General features: G+C 45.8%; 1 protein-coding gene across 4 annotated transcripts in view; it reads right to left on the reverse strand.

Moving 5' to 3' along the window:
• Positions 1 to 12,463: 12,463 nt before the first annotated feature.
• CCDC188 (coiled-coil domain containing 188) overlaps positions 12,464 to 26,438 on the reverse strand; it is a 16,485-nt gene continuing 2,510 nt past the window's right edge. The window contains exons 3-13 of one of the 4 annotated variants that reach the window (XM_051973248.1): positions 25,733 to 25,901; positions 21,614 to 21,733; positions 21,299 to 21,397; positions 20,580 to 20,636; positions 17,861 to 17,947; positions 17,231 to 17,295; positions 16,852 to 16,948; positions 15,519 to 15,568; positions 14,354 to 14,476; positions 13,397 to 13,614; positions 12,464 to 12,611 (exon numbers count right to left, since the gene is read on the reverse strand). In XM_051973248.1, the coding sequence (XP_051829208.1) occupies positions 13,419 to 13,614; positions 14,354 to 14,476; positions 15,519 to 15,568; positions 16,852 to 16,948; positions 17,231 to 17,295; positions 17,861 to 17,947; positions 20,580 to 20,636; positions 21,299 to 21,397; positions 21,614 to 21,733; positions 25,733 to 25,901 (1,063 nt within the window). In that variant the 3' untranslated portion in view covers positions 12,464 to 12,611; positions 13,397 to 13,418. The remainder of the gene's footprint in view (positions 12,612 to 13,396; positions 13,615 to 14,353; positions 14,477 to 15,518; positions 15,569 to 16,851; positions 16,949 to 17,230; positions 17,296 to 17,860; positions 17,948 to 20,579; positions 20,637 to 21,298; positions 21,398 to 21,613; positions 21,734 to 25,732; positions 25,902 to 26,438) is intronic. The other 3 variants (XM_051973249.1, XM_051973251.1, XM_051973252.1) reach the window with 3 other exon arrangements.

The raw sequence follows: 26,438 nt of genomic DNA on the forward strand, positions 1-26,438 counted from the left end.
CTTCAACACTTTTTCTTCATTGAAGAGAATGTTTGGAGTGTGGTTTTCAATCAGTGTATTTATTTTGAGAAGTAATTGAGGTAAAGTCATACAGTTAGAGTTAAAATGTCTGAGGTCACACTTGAATTCTGTGCTCCTGACTCCAGAGCTAGTGTTCAATCCGTTATAGCGCCCTCTAGCTGGTTGCACAACAAGCATTTATTAAATGGATTCTGTAGTTATCCCTTCCACATTTCAGGGCTTAGGGACCCAGCACTGCTGTGATCTGGAAAATCCATGTAACATTTATTGGCCTTCTCTTTAACAGGAGAAATCCGAATTTTTTTCCTTTTCTTTTAGGGGGTATTTACAGTACCTTATAAAATTTGAGTTAAATTTTTGGTCATAGGCAATATGTAGATCCAGGTGATATTTCTAGCCTTTGTCTGCCATCTGCAGTGCCTGCAAAACTCCTCCCAAATTCCCATTTAATTTCTTCTGTTGACCTTCAATGGGTCAAAACCATGATGGGGAAAGTCATGATATGGAAGGAATAACTTAATGCTCCAGGAACTCGGCTAAGCACTGGAGACACATAAGGCAAAACACAATCTTTCCAAATCTTTCAAGTACTAGACATGAAAAATTGTCAATGTCAGGTGTGATTGTTACTCCAGCTTTTATTGTCTGCTGTACTGACCTTCGCTGATCTCTTCCGTTCTTACAAAAACAAAACAACGGCAAACGCTGTTTGCCCTTGCTGCCCCTTCCAACTGTCTTTTGCCTTTCATAGCCAATCTCCTTGAAAAGGGTGACTATAAAACGTGTTTAAAATGAATGTACAGGTATGTATAACCAGGAAAAAAAGATTTTTTTTTTAAAAGGAAAGGGTGACTATATAGGCCTTTATTTCTTTACCTCTTGTTTCCTCCTCAAACCCTTGCATTCTGGCTTCGTCCTCTGGCACTTGACTAAAACTGCTGTCCCTGAGTTCTTTCTTCACTGCTGAAGGTGGTGATTTTTCTTCAGTTCTCATTTCATTTGACCCCTCAGCAGCTAGGTTCTTCAAATATATGAAGGCCTCTTATGGAGGCGGTCAGAGGGTAAAGGAGCAAGGTGTGGTAGCTGTCAAAAGCTGCTAAAGGGTCAAATGTAGACTTGTCCTGAGTGGCAATGGGGGGAAAGTGATAAAGATGCAAGCTGAGGTTCAGTGGCAGGGGAAAACTTCATTTCAGTGAGAGAGACAACATCGAAGTTCAAAGGGCTTTCACGGGATGGTGGGCTGCCTCTCACTAGGAATCTTTAAGGGGAAGCTGGGTAATCAAGGAATCAATCAGCAAACATTGATTAAACCCCTATGGTAGCCGGGGAAGAGTGACGCGAGCATTGGACCCATTCAGTCAACAAGCTTTGTGTATGTGTGTGGTTTTGGGGGGTTCTTGACAAAGCCAGACACTTTGAGACTCCTTCTCCGTCTTTGCTCCCTGCTTCAGTTCTCTTGCCAGTCCTATGTAAGGGTGGGGTGGCCATGATGTGTGCCCAAAGAAATATGGTTTTTTAAGGAGTTGATAATAGTTGAGGGCATGGCTGAGAGCCTCACCTGAGAGCAGTGAGGGTGGCTATTCCCCTCTCAAAGCTGCAATACAGGGGTGTGATGCCGAAGAACCTCAGGAACCTGGGGAAGAACAGCTGGGACTGGGTCTCAGAAGCAAAGCCACCTTTGCTTCCTTCCTCAGGAATACCATGGGCTCCTGAGGGTTTAGAAACCCTCTTTGACTTGAAGAGAAGGAGCCATTCCCAATCCTTTTGTGACCAGGTGACAGAACATTCCTCCCTATGGTCAGGTGACCCTTTGGATTTGGAAAGTGGACACATGATCGTCTTGTCTCAGTGTTGCCCCCACTCTCTATTCCCTCAGGTCAGAGATCTTTCCCTAAAGTCCCAGCGGCCTGAAGCTTTGGAAGGTGCCCATCTTCTCAAATAGACCTGAGGCACATGAACCAATCTAAACCCTTAACCGTTTAAATCCTAGGACTAGAGCACAAAGCATCTTCTTATGGAGTCCTTCCTATGATCCTTGGGGCCTTCCCAGAATGCCCACTTTTCCTCAGAGACAGGAGTAGGGATGAATTCTGGGATGTTTCTCTGACCCCAGTAACTTTTAATTTCCAATGTACAAAACACACATAGTTTCCCTGTTTGCCTGAGGGAAAATACTTGGGATGGCAGAGGGAGATGTCCAGGAGAAGGATGAAAACCAGAAGGGTTAGGCTTTCTAAGCCCCTTCTTTCTTCAGATTACCTCTGCTTTTGTATGCCTTCCCGTAGCTCATTTTATGCTTAAATTCATTCCACAAGCATTTGTTAAGTACTAATTATGTGCTGGACACTGTCAGGCACTGGAAACATAATTATAAAAATAAAACATTGTCTCTCTTGGAGGACTTTACTTTTTTTTTTTTTTTTTTAGGGACAGGAAGTAACACACAAATAAACACACATATACACGCACAATTACTTAATTTAAAAAAAACAAGATTTGTGGAAAGAATCTTAGCAACCAGGGGATCTGGGCTCCGAAGGAAGCTCTGGATGCTAGGAAGCAGCATTACATTCTAGACAGGGGAGACAGTTCTGTGCAGGGATGATGATGCAGAAAAGAAAAATGAGAGGAAATATCCAGACAGGTTAGGAGAGAGCAATGTTGGGAAAAGCCAGGAGGAAGGATTATCCGGGAGAAATGCTAGAAGACGTGGAGGTCAGTGGTGGTAAAGGCTGCAGAGAGAGCATGAGGGTCGGGGATGCAGAAAAGGCCAGTGGATTTGGAGTTGCTGTGAAGTGACATTCTGGAAGTGTCCATCATTCATACTTTTTTTTTTAAGTGATAAAACATTAGGGTAATTTATTATTATTATTATTTTGGTATTGTTGTTCAATTCAATTCAAATTTACATGCATTTTTCTTTTTCTTGACATTTTAAAGTTTTTTTTTTATTATAGCTTTCTATTTACAAAACATATGCATGAGTAATTTTTCATCATTGACCCTTTCAAAACTCTCCATTCCAACTTTTCCCCTCACCTAGATGGCAGGCAGTCCAATACATGTTAAATATATCATTCATATTTGAACAGTTAGCAATTGTTCTCCTTTGACCCAACCACTGGACACGCAGATCATTTTTAGCCTTTTTCTGCTGCAAAGAAAGTGATGGTGAGTGTTTCAGTCCACAGATTTCTTTATCTCCTTGACGTAGCATCCATGGGGTATGGATCCACACCAGAGTATGAACAGCGTTGCGGCCTTTGCGCTATTCTGATTGTATCAAAGTAAGCCTGATTCTCCACAGCTCCACCAGCATTCGATTTTCCCATTCCATATTAGGGCCATCCCTTCCACATGGTAGAGGTAAGGGACATGATGCCCCCACGATCTGGAAAATCGAGAACATTTTTTGGTTCTGCTTTGTCCTGGGGAAGAAACTTGAATGACTACGGTATTAGAAGATAAAATCTTTTGAAATTATACAATGCTGTACATATCTTTTATGCATTTCTGAGTTTCTAAACTTTTTTTTATGCCATCTGTGGCCTCTGGGGCTTCTATAAAGCTCCATTCAATTTCTTATGCTGACCCACAACATATCATAGTAGCAATGAGGAAAGTTGTGATGCGGAAGGGATAACTTCTTTGTTTAATTGGTGGGTGTCAAGGCGGTTCTCATTTACATTCATTTGTGTACTTGGGAGCTTGAACATTTTTTTCCAGTGGCTCATAACAATTTGTTTCTTCTAAGAAATGGGCTCTTTTATCCATTTATGCCAATTCATTTTACATTTTGAATGTCAAAATCCCTTTAATATTATATAATCTAATTCATCATTTTTTCTATAGTGATTTATGGCTTGCTGAATGGATGAGTTTCCTTTGTCTCCACAAATATGATAGATGTGTCATTTTGCCTTGTAATAATTTTTAACATGTTTTTCTTTGATCTACTTGGAAGCATCAGACGGGGATCTAATCCCAGTTATCACCATACAGCTGGCTAATTTTCACAACAAATATGACTGAATAATGATTCCCTTGCACAATATTTTTGCCATTTAAGATTTGTTAAATGCTACTCTGCTGGAAACTTTTTATTTATTTTTTTTAGAATGGCTCTTCTGCCTGCCCCCTCACCCCCATTTATTTTTTCCAGCTTTAGTTTAGGCCTATATAGCTTTCATGATAGGGGGATTGTAGGGGGAGGTGAAATCCCTCGGGGCTGGAAGTTTTTTCTTCCTTTTCCCCATGTGGGGCTCCTTAATGTCCTCATCTGCTCGTGTACTTTTCCACATAAATTTTGTTTTCATTTTATCCCTATAAAAATGCCTATTGGTATTTGGATTGGTGTTATATTAAATTTATAAATTAATTTTCGTGGTATTCATCTTTCTGACAGTTTGTTCTAGCTTTTGTTAGTGGTTTCTAGAATCGCTGATGAATTTTTGGCTTATCTTACTCCCCGCTGTCTTGATGAAGCTACTTGTCATCTCAATACATTTTTTTCTGGTTCAATCTCTTTCTAAATATATACCATCATATATTCTGCAAATAGAGCTATTTTAATGTCTCTGTCTATGCTTGCTCCCTTAACGTCTCTTTCTTGTCTTTACTGCAATAGATTGAATTTCTGAAGCTATTTCAAATGGTTTTGAACGAATGAATGAAAAAGTGTTTCTTATGCACTTACTTTGTTGTGCTAAGTATTGGGGTTACAAAGCAGAACAAACTCCTGCTCTCCCGGAGCTCTCATTCTAATAGGGGGAGACTGTACATAGCTATAAAGTAGAAGAAAAGGCTCAGTGGCCATTGGATACACCATCAGGTCAAACAGCAAGGCCAGATATGGTTAGGGTACATCAATCAGCAGGTCAGATGGCAGCGTCCAGGGGTCTGGAGGGTGGATGGGGAGGCCCAAAGAACCTTAGGAAGCAAGGGCAGCCAACATGGGGAGACCTGCCTGATGGTCCTCCCTTCTCATCAGCAGGATTGTCATCGATGACTCTCTGCTCATACCAGCCTTATGAGTACCTGGCCGTCTCATAGGCCCAGTGGACTTGGGTGGGACAAAGGAACCTCAAACGGTTCCTTGATTGGTGGTTGAGAGACAGATGAAGGGAAGGGAGCTATTATTTTCTCCCAATTTTATTGAAAAAGACTCAAAGATATCTCCATTAAATGTATACCTGCCTCTTGCTTTCATAAAGATGTTTTTGTTCTCATGAAGAAAAAATCCACCCATTACTGAAAAGACTTGGGTTCAAATTCCACTTGTTCCTTCCTGCCTGTATGATTGGGCCGAACTATATGATGCCCCTGGGCTTCAGCCTCCTTATCAACAAAATGGGGAGGTTAGGCTAGATGGACTCAATGGTCTCTTCTACTTCCTAGAGCTGATTCTAAACTCTAAACTCAGAAGAAATGATTGTGAAAATGCAAGAAGGACAAGCTCATGGACCCCAGAATGCCTCCTTTTGTTTGTTGTTTGGTTTTTGAGAGATCCTCTTAGTTATTTTGTTACTCTGATTTAATCACGTGACATGAGATTTCCTAGTGCTCTACTTTATTTTGTTGTGGGTTATTTTCTTAATTGTGAATCATAATTACCTCTCTTGGCCTAAATTGTATTTCATCCTGAATTCTTTTTTGCTATTTTTTGCTGCTTTTCCCACAATTATTTTTATGTAGGAGTTCATTAAAAATAAAGCTTTGTTGCTTTTCTAGAACCACAAAGTCTAATGTTTTGAAGGGAACCAAGAGGCCTCTGAGTCTAACAGACACCTGAATATGAATCTCGATGATATAATAGAGAAGTGATTGTCCAACTTAGATTTTCAGATTTCTGGTGAGAAAGAACTTGCTGCCTTGTGAGCCAGCCCCACTTTGGAGTAATATAAATTGTCTGGAAGCTTTTCCTGACATCTAGCCTTAATCTGCCTCCTGAAAGCTTCCATCTCTCCCAGTTCTCCCTCCAGGGCCAAGTAGAACAAGGCTAATCCTTTTTCCAGTTCCTTAAATATTTAAAGTCTCCTATCACGTCCCTGCAGGTTAAATATCTTCTGAGTTTTATTTGGCATGAGCTAAAGCATACTGAGCATCCTGGCTCTGTGTGCTCTCCAGCTTTTTAATAAACCGTTGTCCCTAAAACTGGACAGAGTGTTCTTGATGTGGTCTGTCCAGGACAGAGGAAGGGGGGATCACACTTTCTGGATGCAGGCTGAGCAGTTAAGGGGTCTGTGACTTGGGGTATCAGCTCCTTCAAGGTTACTCTGCATTCCCTTTTTCCCATTTGTGATGATCATCCAGCCTGGAGTCTCACCTCTGACACTAATTAAATATGTGGTCATCGATAAGCCATTTAACTGCTTTTAAACCGGTTTCCTTCTCTGTATAGAAACTGGAGCAGATAATTTCTGTTGTTCAGCATATCTGATTGGGGATGACTCATTTGTCAGAACATTCACTCCTGCCTTGAGCTGGATGTGGAGACTTTGTGATCTTCATCCATTTGTCCCGTCTCTGCTCTGTATAACGGCATGGGCTGACTGGTGCTGGGATTGGCGTAAGCCCCTCCGAGAGTGAGGACGACCTGCTTCAAGTCTCATCTCTGATCGACTCTGGCTGTAACTGCATGGGTCATTGAAGTCCTCAAGCCTTCCCTCTCTTGACCTTTGTGCAGTATCCGACATCACTGATTGACTCTCTATTTAGTAGTTTCTCCTTCCTGATGCTCTCCTTCTCTGTCTCCTTGAGTTTTTTCTTACAACAACTTAACGAGTTTCAGCTTTGGGTTAGGATTATTTTCTCAAGGAAGAGAAGAGCAGGAGAGGATTCTCAAAGCAGACCCAGTGGATGTCATCAAGAATGGGTCTATCCCACACAGGCTAACCAAGACTGATCAACCATGGGGTAAACAGAGGTATGAGCTCATTTAAGACGACAAAGTCTAAAGCCTGGACTGTGCTAAGTTTTTTTCCTAATGATAGTAATGATGGTAAACAATAATTGGCCATTGTTTCAGTGTCCTTTGGGAAATGAGAAAGGAGGAAGGAAGACTGTGAGCATCATGATTGGGAAGGAAGGAGGGAGTACATACAGCGTGTCCTATTCCTCAGCTCAAAGTCTTGAATTTCTAGAAGACTGGGAACTTCGATTTTTTGCCCCAAAGAATGTTGACCAGAACTCTGTGGGCCAATAAAATCGACATACTCAGGTTCTCTTTGGCCACAGATGAAAGTGGTTTAGGGAACAATGAATCCTAAAGCTTCCCAGGTCACCTTTAAGTGGGTAGCTCAATACCCAGACTTTCCTGACCATGTTACCATGGCTAGCCATCCCTCTGAGGATAAATGACTGTTCATCTTTTTTGTTGGGAGACTGGGGTAACGATAGTCATTGAATTTCTAGAATTGGGCATAGTTCTTGTGCATAACTTTAAAATGCTTATGGACATGTTTTATTTTATAAATTAAAAATAAAATTTAAAAATTCTTATGGACTAATCATGTCAGCTTATGGTCACTATCACATTCCCCTCATTTCCTGTGGTTCTCTTTAATTCATGACCCAGAATCAGAGTGGGGGGTGGGGAGCTGGGGAGTGGGTTGGTCTCCCAGCATGGAGTCCCTTCCTAGCTCTGGCCTCTTCAGAAGGGCCTGGGCTTTCTCAGCATTACTAATCCTGGCAGCTGGATGGAGAGATCCTTTGAGACCCTCTTTCCTCCCTGCCCCCACCCCCGCAGCAGCCCCTGCACTTTGGAGCTTAGGAAACTGAGCTCATGATTGAGGAAATTAGATCCCCAGATGTTTATCCTTGATTGTCCAAGCCTGCTTCAGAGAACTTTCCTTCTGACTCTGGCCCAAAGCCTCTCAAACAAGTTCATTTTTCCTTAAAAAAAATTATGAGCTTAATCAAGAAACATGAACATTTTAATATGCAAAGAAAAATATGTTTGTGTTTGAAATGATAAACTGTTAATGTTCACGTTTTAAAGTGCCCAGAGGGCAGGTCTAAAAGTAGAGATGGACTGGGTCAAATTCTGTCTCTGACACGTTTTCTGGGTGACTGGGGAAGTCCCGGGATCTTTTTGTGCCCCAGGAAGGCGTTTTCTCACCGATGAAACGACAGCTGTGGGACTCTTGTCTAAGGACTCGGGAAGCTGGGCTGCTAGGACACTCCTAGCTGTATCCTACATCTACACTGCTCTTCCCCAGCTCTCAGTCTTCTTGGCTTGCTTCAAGACTCAGTTAAGTTTCTACCTTCTATAAGAAGTCAATCCATAAACATTTATGAAGTACTTATTGTGTGATACAAAGGCAAACCCCATCTCTGAGCTTAAAGAACTCACAATCTACTGGGGGAAGACAATGAGCAAATGATAACTTCCGAACAGAACAAATTGGAAATAATCCCAAAGAAATCACTAGCATGGAGGATGATGGGGAAAAAGACTTCTTGTAGGTGGTGGGATCTTAGTGGGGAATAAGGGAACAGGAGGAATAAGGAAGCTGAGATCAGGCAGAGGAGGCTGGCCTCTGTCCCAGAACATGGAGGGTTTTGTTGGAGGTTAGGCCCCTGGATCTCAGAGTAAGAGGTGGGGCATCTGATGTAAGAAATTTGTTAAGGCAGGAAAGGTTTGGAGGGCACCAGGCTGTGAGGGCTTTAAAAGCCAAAGGACAAATTTGATATTTGGTCCTGGAGGTGATAAGGAACCAAAGGAGTTTGATGGAGATAGCATGATGATCAAAGCTGCTCTTTGGGAGAATCACTCAGACCCCAGGGGAAGATGGGCTGGGGGTGGGGAGAGCCAAGCCTGAGAACCACCGAGGCTATTCCAGTACTCCGGGCTTGATGTGGTGAGGGTCTGCAGCACTATAGGGAGAGAGGAATCAGCCAGCTTTGGCAATGGTCTGGATACGAGCAGTGAGACAAAGCTGTGAGAGCCGGAGGATATCATTGACAGGAATGGGAAGGTTTGCAATGGGACTTGAATTGGAGCTGTTGAAAAGATTGGAAGGAGGTTTCAAGGAAGAAAGACTGAAAGTTGGGAGATGGGTTGGGACTGGATGATAAACCTGTGAATGATCTTCAGAGGGAAGTCAATTGAGTGCATGGGAGTAGAGATCAGCAACTGAAATGGGGAGATGAAGGCAGAGGGTCCAGGACTGAGTCCAGTGGGACACGGACCATTGCCTCCATTGCCATTTGCAGCTTTTCTCCCTCAGTGGAGTGGAAGCTCCTTGAAGATGGGTATTTTTTTTTTTTTTTGCCTCTTTATATCCCCAGCACTTAGCTCAGGGCCTGGCTTACGAGCACTTGCTACATTGTTCAGTTGACTCTTTGTAACAGTTTGGGGTTTTCTTGGCAGATATTTTGGACTGTTTATTTCCTTTTGTGGCTCATTTTAGAGATGAAACTGAGGCAAACTGTTAAAATGATTCGTCCAGGTCACCCAGCTAGTGTCTGAGGCTGAATTTGAACTCAGTTCTTCCTCAGTCTAGGGGTGGAAGTCTGACTGCTGACCCACCCAACTGCCTCAATCAGGTCTAAGCATCTGATCCACAGTAAATCTTGATACCTGTTGACTGACTCTCCAGCTCCTAAGCCCCCCGCCCCTCCCCAGCCATCCCACTGAAGGTCTCTGCTAACAAATAAGCAGAGTCAATCCACATCTCGGCCATGTCTGAGAACCTGTGTCTTCTCCCCTCCTTGAGGGCTGGGAGCGAGCCAGGTCTTCAGCCTGAGCATCCCCTGACCGGCCCCAGGGGCCGGCGTGGGGGAGGGGGGGAAGAGCTCTAAATAACCTCTTTGACAGCGATGGCATCTCCAAGCCAGCAGCTGCGGCCCAGACCAGGCCTCCCTCCAGAGCGGAAATAGCTGGGGGCTGAGTTGGGAGAAGTCCGTCCCTTGGGGAGGGGAGGGGGAGCGAGAGCGCCAAGGCCAGCTGGCTTTGCCTCGGGATCTGAGGTTTCCAAGGGAGCTTTCCCAGAGATCCGGCCTCAGCGACGGCGGCTAGAGGCACCAGCTGCATCAGCCGCCGGGGGCCACCTCCCCGTGTCCCGCTGTATTGGACTGGCCTTCCCCTCCCCCTCCTCCCCACTCAGAGACCCCAAACAAGAGTGTCGGATTACAAGGTGGTCTGGGAAAGGGGGAAGGGCCCCTCCACTCTGGGCCAGACTGAGCAAATTCCAGGAGGCCCTCCCTTGCTCGGGACTGCTGCCTCCCTCCCCCCCGCTCTCCACCCCCACACCAGGGGCCCTGCACATCCCTTTAACGCTCTTCCCAGCCCCTTTTGGCCGGACTCCTGTAGGTACAGCCCCAGGAGCCTTTGTAACTATAGTAAACCAACAGCTGCGGCCCAGGCAACAGGCTGAGCCTGTGGGTGTAAGTAAGAGGTGGGGGAGCTTTCTGGGGGCCAGACTCTGAGCACCGAAGCCCTTAAGCTTCCCAGATTCCTCTCTCCTGCCCCCCTGCCCCTCCCGTGCTGTTATTCCCATTGGAAAAAATTGCCTTCCTTTCTCACGCCGGTTTGAACACTGTACAAGGTTTAATACTCTATAGATGCCTAGAGAAATAAAATTGTTTATCTGCCCCGCCCCCAACAGCAGAAGCCCAGTAGGGAAGCTGGCCCCTAGGATAAGCTTGGCGGAGGGGGGATGGGAACCCCAGGTGTTCCTCAGGGGGATGGACCCTGGGAACTGAGGGGTGTCTGGAAGCCTGGAGGCTCTGAGGTCATGGAGGGGAGGTGGAAGCATGTAAACATGCTTAGGAGTCTAACTTTGCGTGTTTATGGGTGTGACGAAGAGTTTGTGCCCATGAGTGTGAGTGTGACTATAAGAGTGTGCACACGTGTGTATGGGTGGAAATCTGAGTGACAGTCAGTGTGTGAGATTGGGTGTACATGTGAATCTATGAGTGGGACTTTGGGAGAGTGTTTAACTGTGTATGTGTGTGTGAGAGAGAGATTTTGTGTGTGTTCCCAAGAGCACCAGTGTAAGGGGACACCTTGGATTAAAAGAGCAGATTTTCCTGCCCTGAGAAAGAATGGGTGACAAATCGATTTCCTCTCTTACCCTCGCCCAGAATGCCATCTGTCCGACTCTAACCTCTGGAACGTGCTCACACATGCACACACGGATTAGGGTGGCTGGGTTGGATTTCTCCTGCTTGATCTTAGCCAAACAAAGCTCTGATGTCCCCTCTCTCTCTACATCCCTACAGAAATTTCCCATATTTTGGCTCAAAGCCTCCATTATTGTCTCTGAATTCTCTCTCTATTCAAATCAAGGAGGCAAGATTTGTCCTCTGAAGATCTGGGTCAAACCCTAGTGGCTAAATCTGTGATTCTAGGTCCTCACTTGGAAATATCACAGCTCTGAGACTCTGGGAGTCACTTCTCTTCTTTATCTGTTCCCTCAACTATAAAATGGGTCTAATGACACTTTTGCTGAGTGATGGGAGCCCTGCTAACTTGGTCTTCTAAGAGGCTGGTTTGCCCTCTTCCTTTCATCATCTGGGAGAGTGAGGTCCCAGGGACTCTGTTGCTTTCCATAATGGGTCCTTTCTGGCCCTGGCCAGAGATGGGGGGGAAATCAACTCGGTAAGCTTGGGATTCAGGAAAATCAGTGCTTCTGGTCACTGGCAGCAGAAATAAACCGATCTTAGCAGCCATCCCTTCCTGTCTCCCAAGGGCCCTCAGGGAGCGAGGACAGCTGTGATGGGGCAGGTCCTCTTCCAGAGGAAGGTTCCACGTGTCCCCTTTCCTTGAGCAGAAATTCTATTTCCAAGGTGGGTGGCTGGGTGAATCTCGGGCACTCGAAGTCATATAGACCACAGGCCCAGGTCTCCAGAGGGAGAATAACGTCCAGTTTCTAATCAGAGAGAGATATGCTCATGTTCTGTTACAAATTCTTTGGCCCCAAGACTTGCCTTGTTCCTCCACTCTCTCTTTTCTGTAGCAGATTTCTGAAAAGTCCACGCTTCCCCCCACCCTCGAGCCCACGTCCCCACTCTGACACCGATTCACTCTGGGACCCTCAGCGTCATTTCCGCATTTTGGGCCTCAGCTTCAATCTCTGGAAACAAGGAGACTGATCTCAACAATTCCCAAGATTTAGCACTTTTTTGAAAAATGGAAACAAGGGCCCAGAAGGAGGATAAGGACTTTCCTGGGTTCCCATAACAAAGAGGAAACCAGGTTTTGTGACTCCTAAGAACTTTTGAGGAGTAAGTGTTTGCAGTGCCTCTTGAAGCCACCTCCTCCCTGCACCCCCCCCCATCCCCTTGGTCATTCACCTCACAGGCTTCTTTTCTCTGGGGTGACTCCTCTGGGGGATTGAGTCAGAAAGAGGGGAGAGGGTCTGAACGCTTGAGGAGAAGTGTGGGGGGAACGGGGACTTGGGGCTATTTCCAAGGACAAACACAAACATACATCATGTCAAATATCAGAAATCTCTCTGTGATGCTTTCCAGGGCTCAGCCCTCCAAAAGAATAGGATGAATGGGGCTGGAGTCCGCATCTGGTTCCCATCAATTGCAGAGAAAAAGAAGGCAGCCTGGAGAGTGGACTTGTGTTCTCTTCTTCCCTGGAAAAGTGAGTCAGCTTTGTATCCTCTCTGACCCAGGGCCATTTTTTGGCTCATCCCTGCCAATTCTGGCCCAGCCTGCCCCTCTCTGGACCTGGCCAGAGGCTAAAATCCAGGCACCCCTTGAAAGATCATCTTATCTAATGCCCCCATTTTGTTGAGGAGACTGAGGATCAGGGAAGGGGGACTAGGTGACTTTGTAGGAGGTCACCCAGACAACAATGTTATTTGTCTTTCCATAGTTCTGTTTTATATAATTTGTACAAAATAACATTCTCTTCTTCCAATTACTAAATACTTTCCCCAGAATTGCACTACTATGAGGTATGTAGTGGAGAAAACGGAGGCACAAAGGAGAAAGAGACACAGAGAAAGACATACACAGAGAAAGAGAGACAGAGACAGAGAGACACACAGTGGGACAGAGACAGAGAGACACAGAAAGACAGACATACAGAGAGACAGACAGAGATGGGAGGGAGATAGGAAAGGATGAAGGGGGAGAAAAAGATGGAGAAAGAGACAGAGGCAGACAGAGATGGGAGAAAGACAGACACAAGAAACAGAGAGACAAAGACAGAGACACAGAGAGACAGAGAAATGAGAGAGACAGAGACAAAGAGACAAGAGACAGACACACAGAGACACAGAGACACAGATTTTTTCCCATCTGGGTCTCAGTTTCGTTGCCATTTCAGAGGAGTCATGGCTCCTGCTTTCTCATTCACAGAGCTGTGGTAAGATAAAATGTCACCACGGAAAGTGGAGGATGGGTTAGAACTCACCTCCCTGCCCAAAGCTCCGGGCCTAAAATGGCAGGAAGTCATCCACTTCCACCCTGAGGAAGGGGTTGAACCAGGTCCGGATTCGCCAGAGAGTCCTCTGGCCAATGATTGGGGGAAGAAGGCACTCATAGGGGCTGGGGTTCACTATATAGATATAAAACAAGATGCTGCAGACGAACAGGCACAAACCGGCCTTGCTGAAGAAGGTCCAGGATTTCCTGAGGGCATAGGAGGGAAGAGGAGAAGAGATGAAGTCGGAGGGGGTGCCTCCCTGACACTACTCTGCAGGGCAGGGTGCCCTAGCCTGGGGCAGAAAGCACGGGATTTGGACAAGCATCCCAGCTCGGTCACTACTTCCTTATGGGATCTTGGCTGAGCTGCTAAGCTCTCCAAGCTTTGGGTTCCTGTTACATAAAATGAAAGATGCTGACTAGACACCTAAGGTTTCTCCCAGCTTTGACATCTAATGTTCTAATGTTTACATTCCTTGTTCTAGGAGCTCTTTCAGCTCACATTTTTTGTTCTGAGATTTCTACCAATGTTCTGTGTTCCAAGACTTCTCCCACCACTGTTTTTTGATCTTATTACTTTGAGGGGCTTGGGGGAAAAGCAATTGAATTGCCAAAGAAGTTCATTTCAACCCCCTGTCCTCGATATTTCTAGGTACAGTAGAGATTTGAGCTAGGAGTTTGGGTCCTAAAAAGATCAAGAACTGGTCCCCAGATTATGTTCTCAGAAGCCACCAACTATTGCTTAAAATGCTTCCATCACTGAACATTCTAACTTTAGCATTTCAGAGAGCACCTGGCCCAGTCAGTCAAGGAATCCTTTCTGAAATGTTCATGGGGGTATAGGGGAGGTGGGAAGCTCTGCTTGAACCAGTCCTGTGACAAGCAGCTACTACTTCTAGAGGCAGGCCGTTTTATTATCGGAGAACTCTAATCATTAGTTTAATACCTTTTAACTTCCAGTTGGTGTTCTTGTTTCTGCCCTGTGGAGCCCAGCAGCAAAAGGCAAATCTTTTTTTCATTTAACAGTCTCTTAAATACAGGAAACCAGCTACCAAGCCATCTCCTTGCGCTAAAATTGCCAAATTGCTCAAGTTGATTCTTATACAACATGGTCTTTGGGCCCTTTACCCATCTCAGTTGCTCTTCTCTGGACACTTTCCATTTTATCAATATCCTCCCTAAAAATGTGATGCCCAGAACTGTCTGAACCCATTATTCTCAGTTGCCCTTCTCTGGATACTTTCCAGTTTATCAATATTCTCCCTAAAATATGGCACCCAGAACTGTCTGAACCCATCTCAGTTGCCCTTCTCTAGATACTTTCCAGTTTATCAATATTCTCCCTAAAATATGGCGCCCAGAACTGTCTGAACCCATCTCAGTTGCTCTTCTCTGGACACTTTCCAGTTTATCAATATTCTCCCTAAAATATGGCGCCCAGAACTGCCTGAACGTCTCAAGAGGTGATCTGACAGGGTAGAAAACCATAGGATCATCTCTTTATTCCCATACACTGACTCTTGATACAATCTAAGATCCCATTGACTTTCTTGGTTGCTATACCATATTGCTAAGTCATATGAACCTTGAAGTTCACTGAGACCATCAGATTTTTTGAGGCAAACTTGTGAAGTTGGTTTTTAAAAACCCTCAAGCTCAATCCCTCAAAAGTGTGATTATATTTTTATCCTTTTTAACGTCCTTTTATAAGATTTAACTCAATATCCTAGCCTGCCAGAGTCTTTATTTGGCTCTTCATTTAGTAATTCAGTACATTAACCAACCCCCCCCCCTTAGTATTCAACAGATTTCATCTACTATTCTATCCAAGTCACCCATAAGAATGTTAAGCAACAGAGACCAAGGATAGATCCCTGAGGCATTCCACTGGTGACATTGACCCCCCCCCCACTGGGGTCATGCTCTCCCCCACCCCTGCCATCGATAATTTGTGGGTCTCATTGAGCATAACTATGACCAACGAATGGCCAGGCTTGTTGTGTTTCTCCAGGGAATGCCTCGATATGATGTGCTGACCCAAACCACCCTTGAATTGTTCTTGTCCTTGGGGATGAGTTTCCCATGGAATGTAATGGGACAACTTCACCTACCTGGTCCAGCAGCTGTCATCTTCTTGTAAACAGGGTGGCGGCTGAGGTGACTAGGGCAGGAGGAGACAGGGAGCAGCTTACTGGGGGCTGGGAAATGGAAGGGACCTCCCATTCACCCTCCTCCATTTTAATCCGTGGCTTGGAGACATTACAAGATGGAGGACCCCAGGATTATGTGTTTAGAATTGGAAAGAATGTATAGACCATTCAGGCCAAATTTATTTTACGGAAACTTGGACTCGGAGAAATAATGGCCCTTTGGTTCTAACCTTGACTTCCCAGTTGACCATCGTGTCTGTGTGCATAGAAAATGCTCCTTTATACACAGACAGCTCATTATAAAGCCCGCTTACTAAAATCGGTTCCCTATGGGGACAACATCCAAGTAGAAGAAGTATATTTCTCATTAAAAGCCAAGGTTAAAAGCTATGAAGAGACACGGAGCCCAAAGTCAGATTCACTTCCTAACTTGGAAATTGACTACAGTAACAGTCTTGGGCAGGCGAGAGTTTAAAGAATTAGGTGTTATTGGGCAAATCACTTAAGCAGTCTGGGACTCAGGGACCTCAGACCATAGCACATAAAACACATCAGAGCTTAGAGATCACCCAGCCTAGTGATTCTCAACTTGTGTATCATAACCCCTGATTTTGGGGGGGGGCATGGTTCAGAGAGTTATTGTCAAGGGTCTGAGAGGCCATGCATGAACCAAGCATTGTCATTTCAATTTTATCCAGAACCAACAAAACTTGTGCTATGATTTCAGCTGTGTGTATGTGTATGTGTGTGTATGTGTGTGTGTGGGGGGTTCGTGAAACTTTCTGGCATTAAAAGGGGGGGCTTCCAGGATTTCCTTGAAAATATTGGGAAGTAATGCCCAAACTTTTCCCTTCTCCCAGATTTTTTTTTTTTTTTTGCTCAGTCATTTCATTCACATTTAACTCTGTAATCCCATTTGGGATTTTCTTGACAAAGATACTGAAGTGATTTGCCATTTCCTTCTCCAGCTTATGTTATAGATGAGAAAACTGAGGCAGAGAGGGTTAACTGACTTGCCCAGGATTGCCCAACTAGTAAAATGTCTGACACTGGATTTGAATCCAAACCTCCTTGATTGCAGACCCATTGTTCTATCCATCAGAGAGCCACCTAGCTGCCCAGAATTTTACTGATGGGGAAAAATGGAAGTCTAGTGAGGGAAAAATTATCCAAGATCATGCAGTAAACTGGGACGGGCACGGCTGGTCTGCTCTTTTTCCCGAGCCCACCTGCAAATATTTGGTTCCCACTGACTAACTTGATGAGAGCAGGAAGGAAAGAAAAGGATGCTCACCTTCTTTTCTGGCATAACCAAGCCTCTCCTGGTCAGACTTTGGTTTTGGGCCTTGTCCCTGCGCAAATCCAAGACAGCAGAGACTGTTCCAGAAGCCCTGGGAAATCCAGTTTTCCATGGGCACAGTTCTGCAATCCCTGGATGTGTGATTGGGGGAGGGAGAGGGTGTCCTGGGATGAAGGTGGCAAGGATGTCTATTAGGCTGGACCCTCCTTCCCCACTTCCTCTACACTCTGAATCTTATTGGGGTGGGTGGGTTAGCTGAGACAGAACAGGTCCTGCTCTCCAGCTATGGGAGGGGAGGCGGCAGGAGGGAAGGGGGCAGTTCTGGCAGGGCTCGTGGCTACACTCAGTGGGGGTGCTATTTGCCTATATTCACCGAAGAATTTCCATTCGAATGTCTTCTACCTCATCTAACACAGTTCGGATATCCTTTTTGAGATTCTGAAACCCAGAAACAGAGGAAAGAGCCTCTGGATTTTCTCAGTCTCCTCCTGCCCCACCCCTTCACAGCTGCTGGGTGTTGATCCTCTACTTCTTCCCCCAGTCAATTTGTCCTCATCCACTCCTCCTCCCAAGCCCATCCCCTAGTCCTGTTCTCTTTCTCCATTCTACTGCCCTCTGCTGGCTGGCTGCCCCATCTTTTGCATCCTCGAGTCCCCCCAACTCAGTTTCCTCTTCCATTCCCTCAGCCCACTCTCGTCTGGTCCCTCAGCATATCCCTCGGCCCTAAATGCTTGGGATATCTGAGTGGGTGGGCTCTTCTGAGCTACTGGGTCTCTGGGGAAATGAGCTTGGAATGAGTGGCCTCTTACGGAAAGAGGAAGAGCTCTCCCGATTTCAGGGTCTGAGCAGCCCCAGCTTGGGTGCCCTCTAGCCCTTCTCTGCCTCTGCCTCTGCCCTAGCCTAGCTAAGGGGATCCCCACAGATCTGGTTGGGACCAATAACCCTTCTCCTCCTCCCCTCCCTCCCTCCTCCCAGTTCCCACCCGGGAGACCCATCAGCCTACCAGAAGACCTTCAGCCTGGTCAGTCAAGGACATGTGAACTTCACTCATGCCATCCCACACCTGTGCAAGGAGGAACAGCAGACCTGGCTGCTGTCATGGAGTCATGGAGTTGATCCAATTCTTCATACCTTTTCCACTACCCACTCCACCCACCATGATGGTCTCTACACGGGGCCGTCACTTGTTTGTCCACAGAAAACCTGCAGAAAATGTGTCCTAACCACTCCTCGGGGAACCAGAAGGGTGAGTTATGACTTAGCTCTGACAGCTGTGGAACCTTAGGCAAAAGTCCCTTGACAGATATCACCCAAGTCTTAGATCGCCTCATCTATAAAATGGGGATGAATACCTACCTCCCAGAGCTGCTCTACAACTGAATGTTATCCTTTCCATCACTACTACCATCGGTTTTCTATTCTCTTGTTCTCAGAGAATGACAAAAGGGCTCTCAATTTAAAATGAGCAATCGTTCAGTTATTTTTCTGTCACATCCAGTTCTTCATGATCTCATTTGGGGTTTTCTTGGCAAAGACACCGAAGTGCTTTGCCACTTCCTTTTCCAGCTTATTTTACAGATGAAGAAACTGAGGCAGATGGGATAAAGTGAGTTGCCCAGGGTCACACACAGAAGAAATTAAATTCAAGAGAGCCTCATAGGATCTCAGAGCTTCCCAGTAGGTTCAGAGGTCAACAAGCCAATTGGTACCCAAACTAAAGGTCAAGTGACATGATCAGGAAGATACTCCAATCAATGATGGAGACTGAACCAAGACTTTCTGACTACCAAGCCTCTGTTCAGATTCCCATTATGTTAAGGCTACCTTCCTCTAGAAAGAATACACACATATATACTTACATCCATGTATATTATACAGTTACAAATAGATAGAATTCGGTCCTTATTTAAAGCTCAGGTAGTTTTTATATTATCCCCATTATACAGATAAGGAAATTGAGACGTGCTCAGAATCAAAGCTGGTCAGTGTCTGAAACAGGATTTGAACTCAGGTCTTCTGACTTCAAACCCAGCTCCTGGTAGTTCATCCTTTAATTACTCTGCCCTCTCAACAAATTGCTTAAAGGTATCTTAGAATTTAATAAACAAAGTATCTTAGAATCCAGGAAACAGTCTTTTAAGAAGGGTTTTAAATGATAGAAACAGTGTTTCTAATTCTTAGATATTTACTTTTAAAGCCCAGGTGGCCTTTATATTATCCCCATTATACAGATAAGGAAATTGAGACGTGCTCAGAATCAAAGCTGGTCAGTGTCTGAAACAGGATTTGAACTCAGGTCTTCTGACTTCAAGCCCAACCTCTGGTTGTTCATCCTTGAACTACTCTGCCCTCTCACCACATCCCATCAACAAATTGTTTAAAGCTGTCCTAGAATTTAGTAAACAAAGTATCTTAGAATCCATGAAAGTCTTTTAAGAAGGGTTTTAAATGATAGAAACAGTGTTTCCAATTCTTAGAAACATTACTATCTAACTCTTAGAATCTTGCCATTAAAACACAATCTAGACACAAAAAATCCACTATCCCTAGAAACAAAGTCTCTTAGAATTTTGGCAACAAAATTGAATAATTTTAGAAATCAAGTCTTAGAAGTTTTATACAAAGTATCTTAAAGTACAAGCACATACAGGTGGGCTTTGAGTTCCTGACTTTTGTTAACATGGTGTCTTATAGAATCATATTTCTTAGAATTTTAGAAACAAAATATTAAAAATTCTAAGAAAAAGGCATCCGGATTTTAGAGACAAACTATTTTAGAAATAATAGCTGACTTTTCCAAAGCTTTCACTATTCAGAAATAGAGTGATAGATTCTCAGAATTATTCAGAGACTGAAACCTTTAGAGACAGAGGAGCTGAATTTACGAGAACATGTTAAACTTTAAAAAGTGAATCTTAAATTGAGTTAGAAGACTCGATTGTTGCTAGATGTTACCATGGAGGCAAATCACAGAAGACTTTGAGCTCAGTTTTCCCATCTGTAAAGGGGGATAACAATAATATAAGCGTTTTCACTGGATCATGGGTTGAGGACCCTTTTAAGAAATCTTGTCAGGAAATGCCATCTGCCACCAGAAAAAGAACTAGGGAGGGAGACTGAAAGTAAATTAACACATGTTATGTTCACATCTTTTTTCTGTTTTTAAAAAATCTCTCCCATGATTTTTCCTTTTTGGCTCTGATTTTTTTCTCTCCCAATATGATTCATAAAGCAATGTGTATTAAAAATTAAAAAAGAGATCTTGTTAACCCCATCACTTTTCTAGATGGGGAAGTTGAGGCCTGTGGAGGGGCTTGTTCAGACTCTCGTGCCCCAGATTCAGTTTTAGATCTCCTGACCCCAGCCTGGGTGAGGCTCTTGGGACCCACTATTTCCTTGACCACTTTTGACAACTACAGAACTTGGCAAATCTTGAAGCTCTTTAAAAAACAGCAGTGACTGTTACTATTGTGGTTATTATTATTATTTGGGGGTTTTCAGGGGCAGGGCAGCAGAGAGTAGTAAGAATTTAGGCTCCAGTCACCCCCGGCCAAAGTCTCGTCACTGCTTTCCCCTCATAGACCCAGTGGTGGAACATGTGGATTATGCCAAATTTTGGGGGTGGAGCTGGGCCTTAGCTGGGGTCAGTTTGGTTGGGAGACTGGGGAAGGGACTGGATGACCCTTAAGAGATCCCCCCAGCTGAGGAGATTGGTGTTTTACCTCAGTAATGGATGTCTTCTTTCTCTCAAATGACAGCCTCATCTTCTGCAGCTCTTTCTGAGGGCCAGAAAGGGGGGCCTTAGGAGGGCAGCTCAGCAGGCCAAGCTGGGGACTGCCCTCCGGCGGGGGTAGTGCCAGGGAAGACAGAGCCATCCAGAATGGAGCAGAGATTCCAAGGAGGGGAGGCCTGTCAGTGGGCAATAAACCCTGCCCTCTGCCACCCCCAGCCTGAGCTCGGTGCCATTCCTTGCCGCCAGATGGGGGTGAGGTGCTGGGGGAATAAGGAGAATCAGGAGAAGTGGGGAAACATCTGGCAGGTGGGTGGGGTGGGGGGTCCTTCCTGCCTGGAATGGGCATAGACCTCCTCTTCCCCTCTCCCCAGAGGAGGCCAGTACCCAGAATTCCGAGCAGTAGTACTACTTCCCCAGGGCATCTCTCTGCAGGGGCCCTTAGGATGATAGGACAGTGTGAGCTGGGGGAGACCGACTCTCAGGAAACTGTGGCTCCAATCTTTGAATGACATCATCCCGGGTACCGTCAGAGCCACGGCTTATACCCAAAGGACCTAGACCCGAAGCCCAGGGCTCTTTCTATCCCAGTCAAGTGCTTCTACTGTCAGAGACTCCTCTGGGATAGGAGGCCGATGGAGACCAGCCACGTGGGTCAGCCTCCATTGGGACAAGTGGTCCCTCTAGACTTTGGGCTTCTCTTTGTCTTACCTGGGACTTTTCTGTGAAGGGATCCTCACGAGGGCAGATTTTTTGTTTTAGCACCTGTACTGTCCTTGGCTCATCCATCATCTGGGGACATTCCTTGTCCTGGGACATTCCAGGGAGCCCCAATAAAGTTATTTACCACAGCTGGGCCAGGGGAGGGGGAGCCCTCCTATTCTGACCCACTGCCTCTCCTTCTCCTGCCTCCGTCCCTTCCCCCAGGTTCTCCCCCCACTCCCAGCCCAGCACCCTCCTTCAGGTTAAGCATCCCGGCTCCCACTCCCTCCACCTCCGTAGGCTGCTGGGATCCCGGGCCCTCACCCAGGCCAGGATCTGTAACTGGCGCTGATGGTTGGGACACACGGGAATAAAGTCCTGCCTTATCTCCCTCGGCTCCATGATGTCCTCAAGTCGTCCCCTCAGCTCCTGGTTCATATCTTTCTGTAAAGAGAGTTGAGAGGATGCCAGGGAGAAAGGATCCAGGTTAACTTCCCTCTTCTGCTCCTTACTATCCACGAGATCTTACAAGTGAGTCTCCTAAAGTCTCTGTGCCTCGTTGGCAAAATGAATGAGTCAGGTTAAATGACTTAAAGTCCCTTTTATCTGGGCAGCGAGGTGGGGCAATGGATAGAGCACCAGCCCGGAAGTCAAGAGGACCTGAGTCAAATGTGGTCTCAGACATTTAACACTTCCCAGCTGTGCGACTCTGGGCAAGTCACTTAACCCCAATTGCTTCAGCAAAAACAAATAAAAAACAAAGTCCCTTTTATCTCTAATGCCCATGCAATTGGAGCTCCTCAATGGGCTCATTTTTCTGATGGAAACACTGAGCCTGCGCCCTGCCGTGGATCAGGTGGGGAGCTGTTTCTATTCTTTCTTCTTGTATTTCTCCATGTGACTGGGAGTAGGATAAAACCAGAAAGTCCAACTCTAACATCTGCCCAAAATCTGGCTCAGGGCTCAGTCCCTTCTCTAGCCTTTGTCCTGTCCCTTGCTTATTCCCTTCACAGCAGCCACTCTGCACTCCAGTGCATCCTCCCTTCTGAGAAGGAGTTGGGACTCTCCAAAGCTGCCATTGGGGGGAGGGGAGAGGGCAACAAGCTCGGAAAGAAAGGAGAAGGGCCCACTGAGCACCTGAAGCGGGCTGTCTGCCTGGGAGGGAGTTAAGTCCCAAAAATACCTGGTCTGGGAGAACTGAGATGGGATTAAGACCCAAGGAACTGGCTTCTCAATCTAGTCTTTTTCACCTGCCAACATTATGAGTACAGGATCTGAAGCTGAGAGGACACTTGGAGCGAACAATCAGAGCTGGGGAGGGGCCTTAGAACAGGGGATGTCAGGGCTGGGGAGGGGCCTTAGAACAGGGGATGTCAGGGCTGGGAGGAGCTTTAAAAATCGGAAATCTACCCCAATAAATCAATCAGCAAACATTTAATAATCACCTGGTGTGATGCCCCAGGTGCTGGGGATACAAATGGCAAGAACAAATCCTTCCTTGAAAAAAATAATTACATTTACAGAAGGGGAAATTGGGGTCAAAGAACTTGTATCCACAGGCATGCTCCTAGTACATGGCCCCTGGCCACCTGGCTCTCTCGCATGAGTCATGCGGTGGGCAAGTCCCTGAACTTTCTTCTTGTGCCTCATCTAAGACAGGGACAAAGATATTTGGCATCCTCCCCACAGAGCCATCCTGAAGCAGTAAAAAACACAACAAAACCTTACGGTGGAATGAGTGCTTATTATGAGCTCCCCGTTGCACATGCAGGGCCCTTCAGTGACTTCCTGTGGCCTAGAGAGCAACAACGAGTCCTCAGCTGTGCCACTGGGGGCTCCAGAAAGGCTCCAGCATGAAGCAGGCTCAAATCCTGTCTCTATGACTTAGTGCTGTGTGAGCAGGTTAATTATCCTGCTCTTTAAGGCCATTGGATCACGTGAGTTCTGAGGACTTTTGTGTAATGTCCCGGCTGGCTTTCTGGAGGTCCTTCGGACAGACGTTGGTCTCAGCAGGAGAAACACCATGAGAATGGTCAGGAATAAAGTCGAGAGCAGGGGTCCTCAAACTTTTTTTTAAACAGGGGGCCAGTTCACTGTCCCTCAGACTGGTGGAGGGCCGGACTATAATAAAAACAAAAACCTTGTTTTGTGGGCCTTTAAATAAAGAAACTTCATAGCCCTGGGGGAGGGGGATAAACGTCCTCAGATGCTGCATCTGGTCTGCGGGCTGTAGTTTGAGAAAGTCTTGATCTGTAGTGCAGGAGGCAGGAGGCAGGAGAGCCACCAGGAGGATGGTCAAAGATGGAGTGTCTCATTTCCAGGCCTTCTCAGCCCTTAAATACCCTATTACAATTACATCATCACAGTACACTGAGCATGTGTGAACTAGAGAACCATGACATCACCGTGCTAAGTACTAAGTGTATATGGGAACTAGGGAACCATGACATCACTGTGCTAAGTACCTAAGTATATATGGGAACTAGGGAACCATGACATCACTGTGCTAAGTACCTAAGTGTATATGGGAACTAGGGAACCATGACATCACTGTACTGAGTTCTAAGTATATATGGGAACTAGAGAACCATGACATCACCATGCTAAGTACTAAGCATATATGGGAACTGGAGAACCATGACATCACTGTGCTGAGTTCTAAGTATATATGGGAACTAGAGAACCATTATTTCATCAATTACACTGAGTTAACACCTCCTTTTAAGTATCCTTGTTTCAAGTATCCTTCTCCAGAGTTCCGGCCCTCTACACCTTTGCATTTATGAACTCTCAAAGTCAAGAAAGGCTCGTCCAGGTCGAGGGACTGGAGTCCCAACATCTTCAGTGTGAGTGAATGAGTGAGTGTGAGTGTCTATGTGTGTGTGTGATTCTTCAGACAGCAGTGTCAGGCATGTTTAAGGTCACCCCATCTCTAGAGCTGGAAGAGATCTTGGAGTTCACCTACTGTCTCATTTTACAGATAGGGAAACTGAGGCTCTGGGAGCCATCTGCCCACAGGGGCTTATTATCTTCTTGATACTTTCACCTTTCTTGCTTTGGGGACACTGCTCTCCCCTGGTCCCCTTCTTTCCCGTCCTTCAGCTGACTTTGCTGTCACGTTCCCATGTCAGATTTCCTAACTGTGTGTGTTGCTCAAAGCTCTGCTCTTCTCCTTTCTCTTACCACTGTGCCATTTGGTGATATCAATAGTTCGCAAAGGTTTAATTGACATCTCGGTGCCGATGACTCTCAGGGTCCATCTGCTCTCCCCTCTACATGTAATCTCTTAACCTCAAGTTTTCCTCGCTTGTGAAATAGGGATATTAATATGAATAGCACCTACCTTACAGGGTTATTGCGAGGATCAAGTGAGATAACATGTAAAGTGCAAACTTGGAAGTGCTGTGTCCATATGATGATGAAGGGAGAGCCCTACCCCAATAACTCAGGCTGGTGACCTCCACGTCAGGCTCACTGTGTCTCACGCTAGCCACATCTTGCTGTTTCTACCTCCCCAGCATAGCTGGCGTCTTCCCCCTGACTCAGTGGCCACCTGCTTTAGACTCATCCATTCTCTAATGGACTCATCTCCAAGCCTCGAGTCTTATTCTTTCCTTCCTCTCCCCGATCAAAGTGAAGAACGATCTCACCCCCTTAACTAGTAAATGTCAATGGTTCCTTATTGCCTCTGGGCTTGAATAATTATTTGGAACTTAAAGGTCTTCACATCCTACCCATTCCCTGTCTTCCCAAACTTATGATGTATCATTTTCCTTTAGGTGCCCTAAAGTCCAGACAAACTCTTCTTCTTGCTGTTCTTCTCACCAGATAGTCATTTTCCCATCTCTCTGCATTTGCCCAGGCTGTCTCCCATGCCCGAATGCCCTCTCTTCTCACTTTCTCTTCCTGAAAGTCTTGATTTCCTTCAAGTAGGATCTTCCACATGAAGCCTTCCTTCCCTTATTCCAGAGTTGCTAATGCATCACTCCTTCTCCAGGTTACCTTTTGCAAAAAATAATTCTGTCTCTACCCATATAGCTACATGTTGCCTGCCCCACTAGAAAAGAAGTTCTTGAGGGCGGAACTGTTTCACTTTTGACTGTATCCTCACCAGGGACACACTGTAAGTGCTTAAATAAATGTTTGTGGATTGATTGGCACTTTTTCATCTTCCAGGTTAAAGTCTATTTTTTTTTGTATTTTTATTTTTTTTTTTCACACCCCAGGTCCTGACAGGATTTCAAATGAATAGTTTTAGAGATATAATAAGGAATCTAAAAACTCAATCCTCTCATTTTTCATATGGAGAACTGAGGCACAAAGAGACCAATTGACTTGCTGTGGAGAGTTTGAGCTCTTCCTGACTCTACCCTTTATCCATTACCCACTACTGTTTAAGCACAGGGATAGTTTAGGGATGCTTTGAGTTCATGGGGCCCCTACCAGTCTTTGGTTGGCCTCCTCTAGCTCCAGGATGGTGTTCCTCTCCTCACAGGGGGTCAGGTTCACCAGTGAGCAACGAAGAAGCCGGGGCTGGCCCATTACCGCGTGGGACTGCAAAGGTGGTGGTGGTGGTGGTGGAGGTGGTGGGTACCCGTGTAATCTCTCTCTGCTGTTGTAGGAAGACAAAGAAACAGGCTAGTGAGTGTCGGGTTCACCCTATGTTTGGGGTCACCTGTGAAGATGAAACATGCAGGAGTAGTGGGGTGTGAGGGGTGCAGGGAGACATAGTGAAGACCCAAGGACATGGGGGGTGGGGAGCGCACACATGTGTGTATGTGTGTGTGCCTATAGGGCATACAAGACAAGGGCATAGTGTGGGCTCAGGAACACAGCGAGTTGGGGACCTGGTAGGGTGTAGGGCTTGGAAGTGATAAGGAGGCAGGGGGAGGGTGAGAACTGCTGGAGAGTGATGGGGCAGGGCAGGAGGTAGGAGGTTTTCAGGCTTTGGGGAACAAGGTTTTCTCCCCCATATTCGCTCCTTTAACAAAACTCACTACCCACACCTATAAGTAATTTGGGGTCAGGGCTTTGCCCCATTTATTCATAGGACCAAGACTGAGTGTCCTAGGCTAGAAAGGTCAGGGAACTGGCTTCTGATATCCTTGGGCTAGTGAGCAGGGTGAGCCAGAGGGGAAAACCTGGGACA

Source organism: Antechinus flavipes, chromosome 1 (genome assembly GCF_016432865.1).
Source record: "Antechinus flavipes isolate AdamAnt ecotype Samford, QLD, Australia chromosome 1, AdamAnt_v2, whole genome shotgun sequence".
Lineage (NCBI taxonomy): Eukaryota > Metazoa > Chordata > Mammalia > Dasyuromorphia > Dasyuridae > Antechinus > Antechinus flavipes.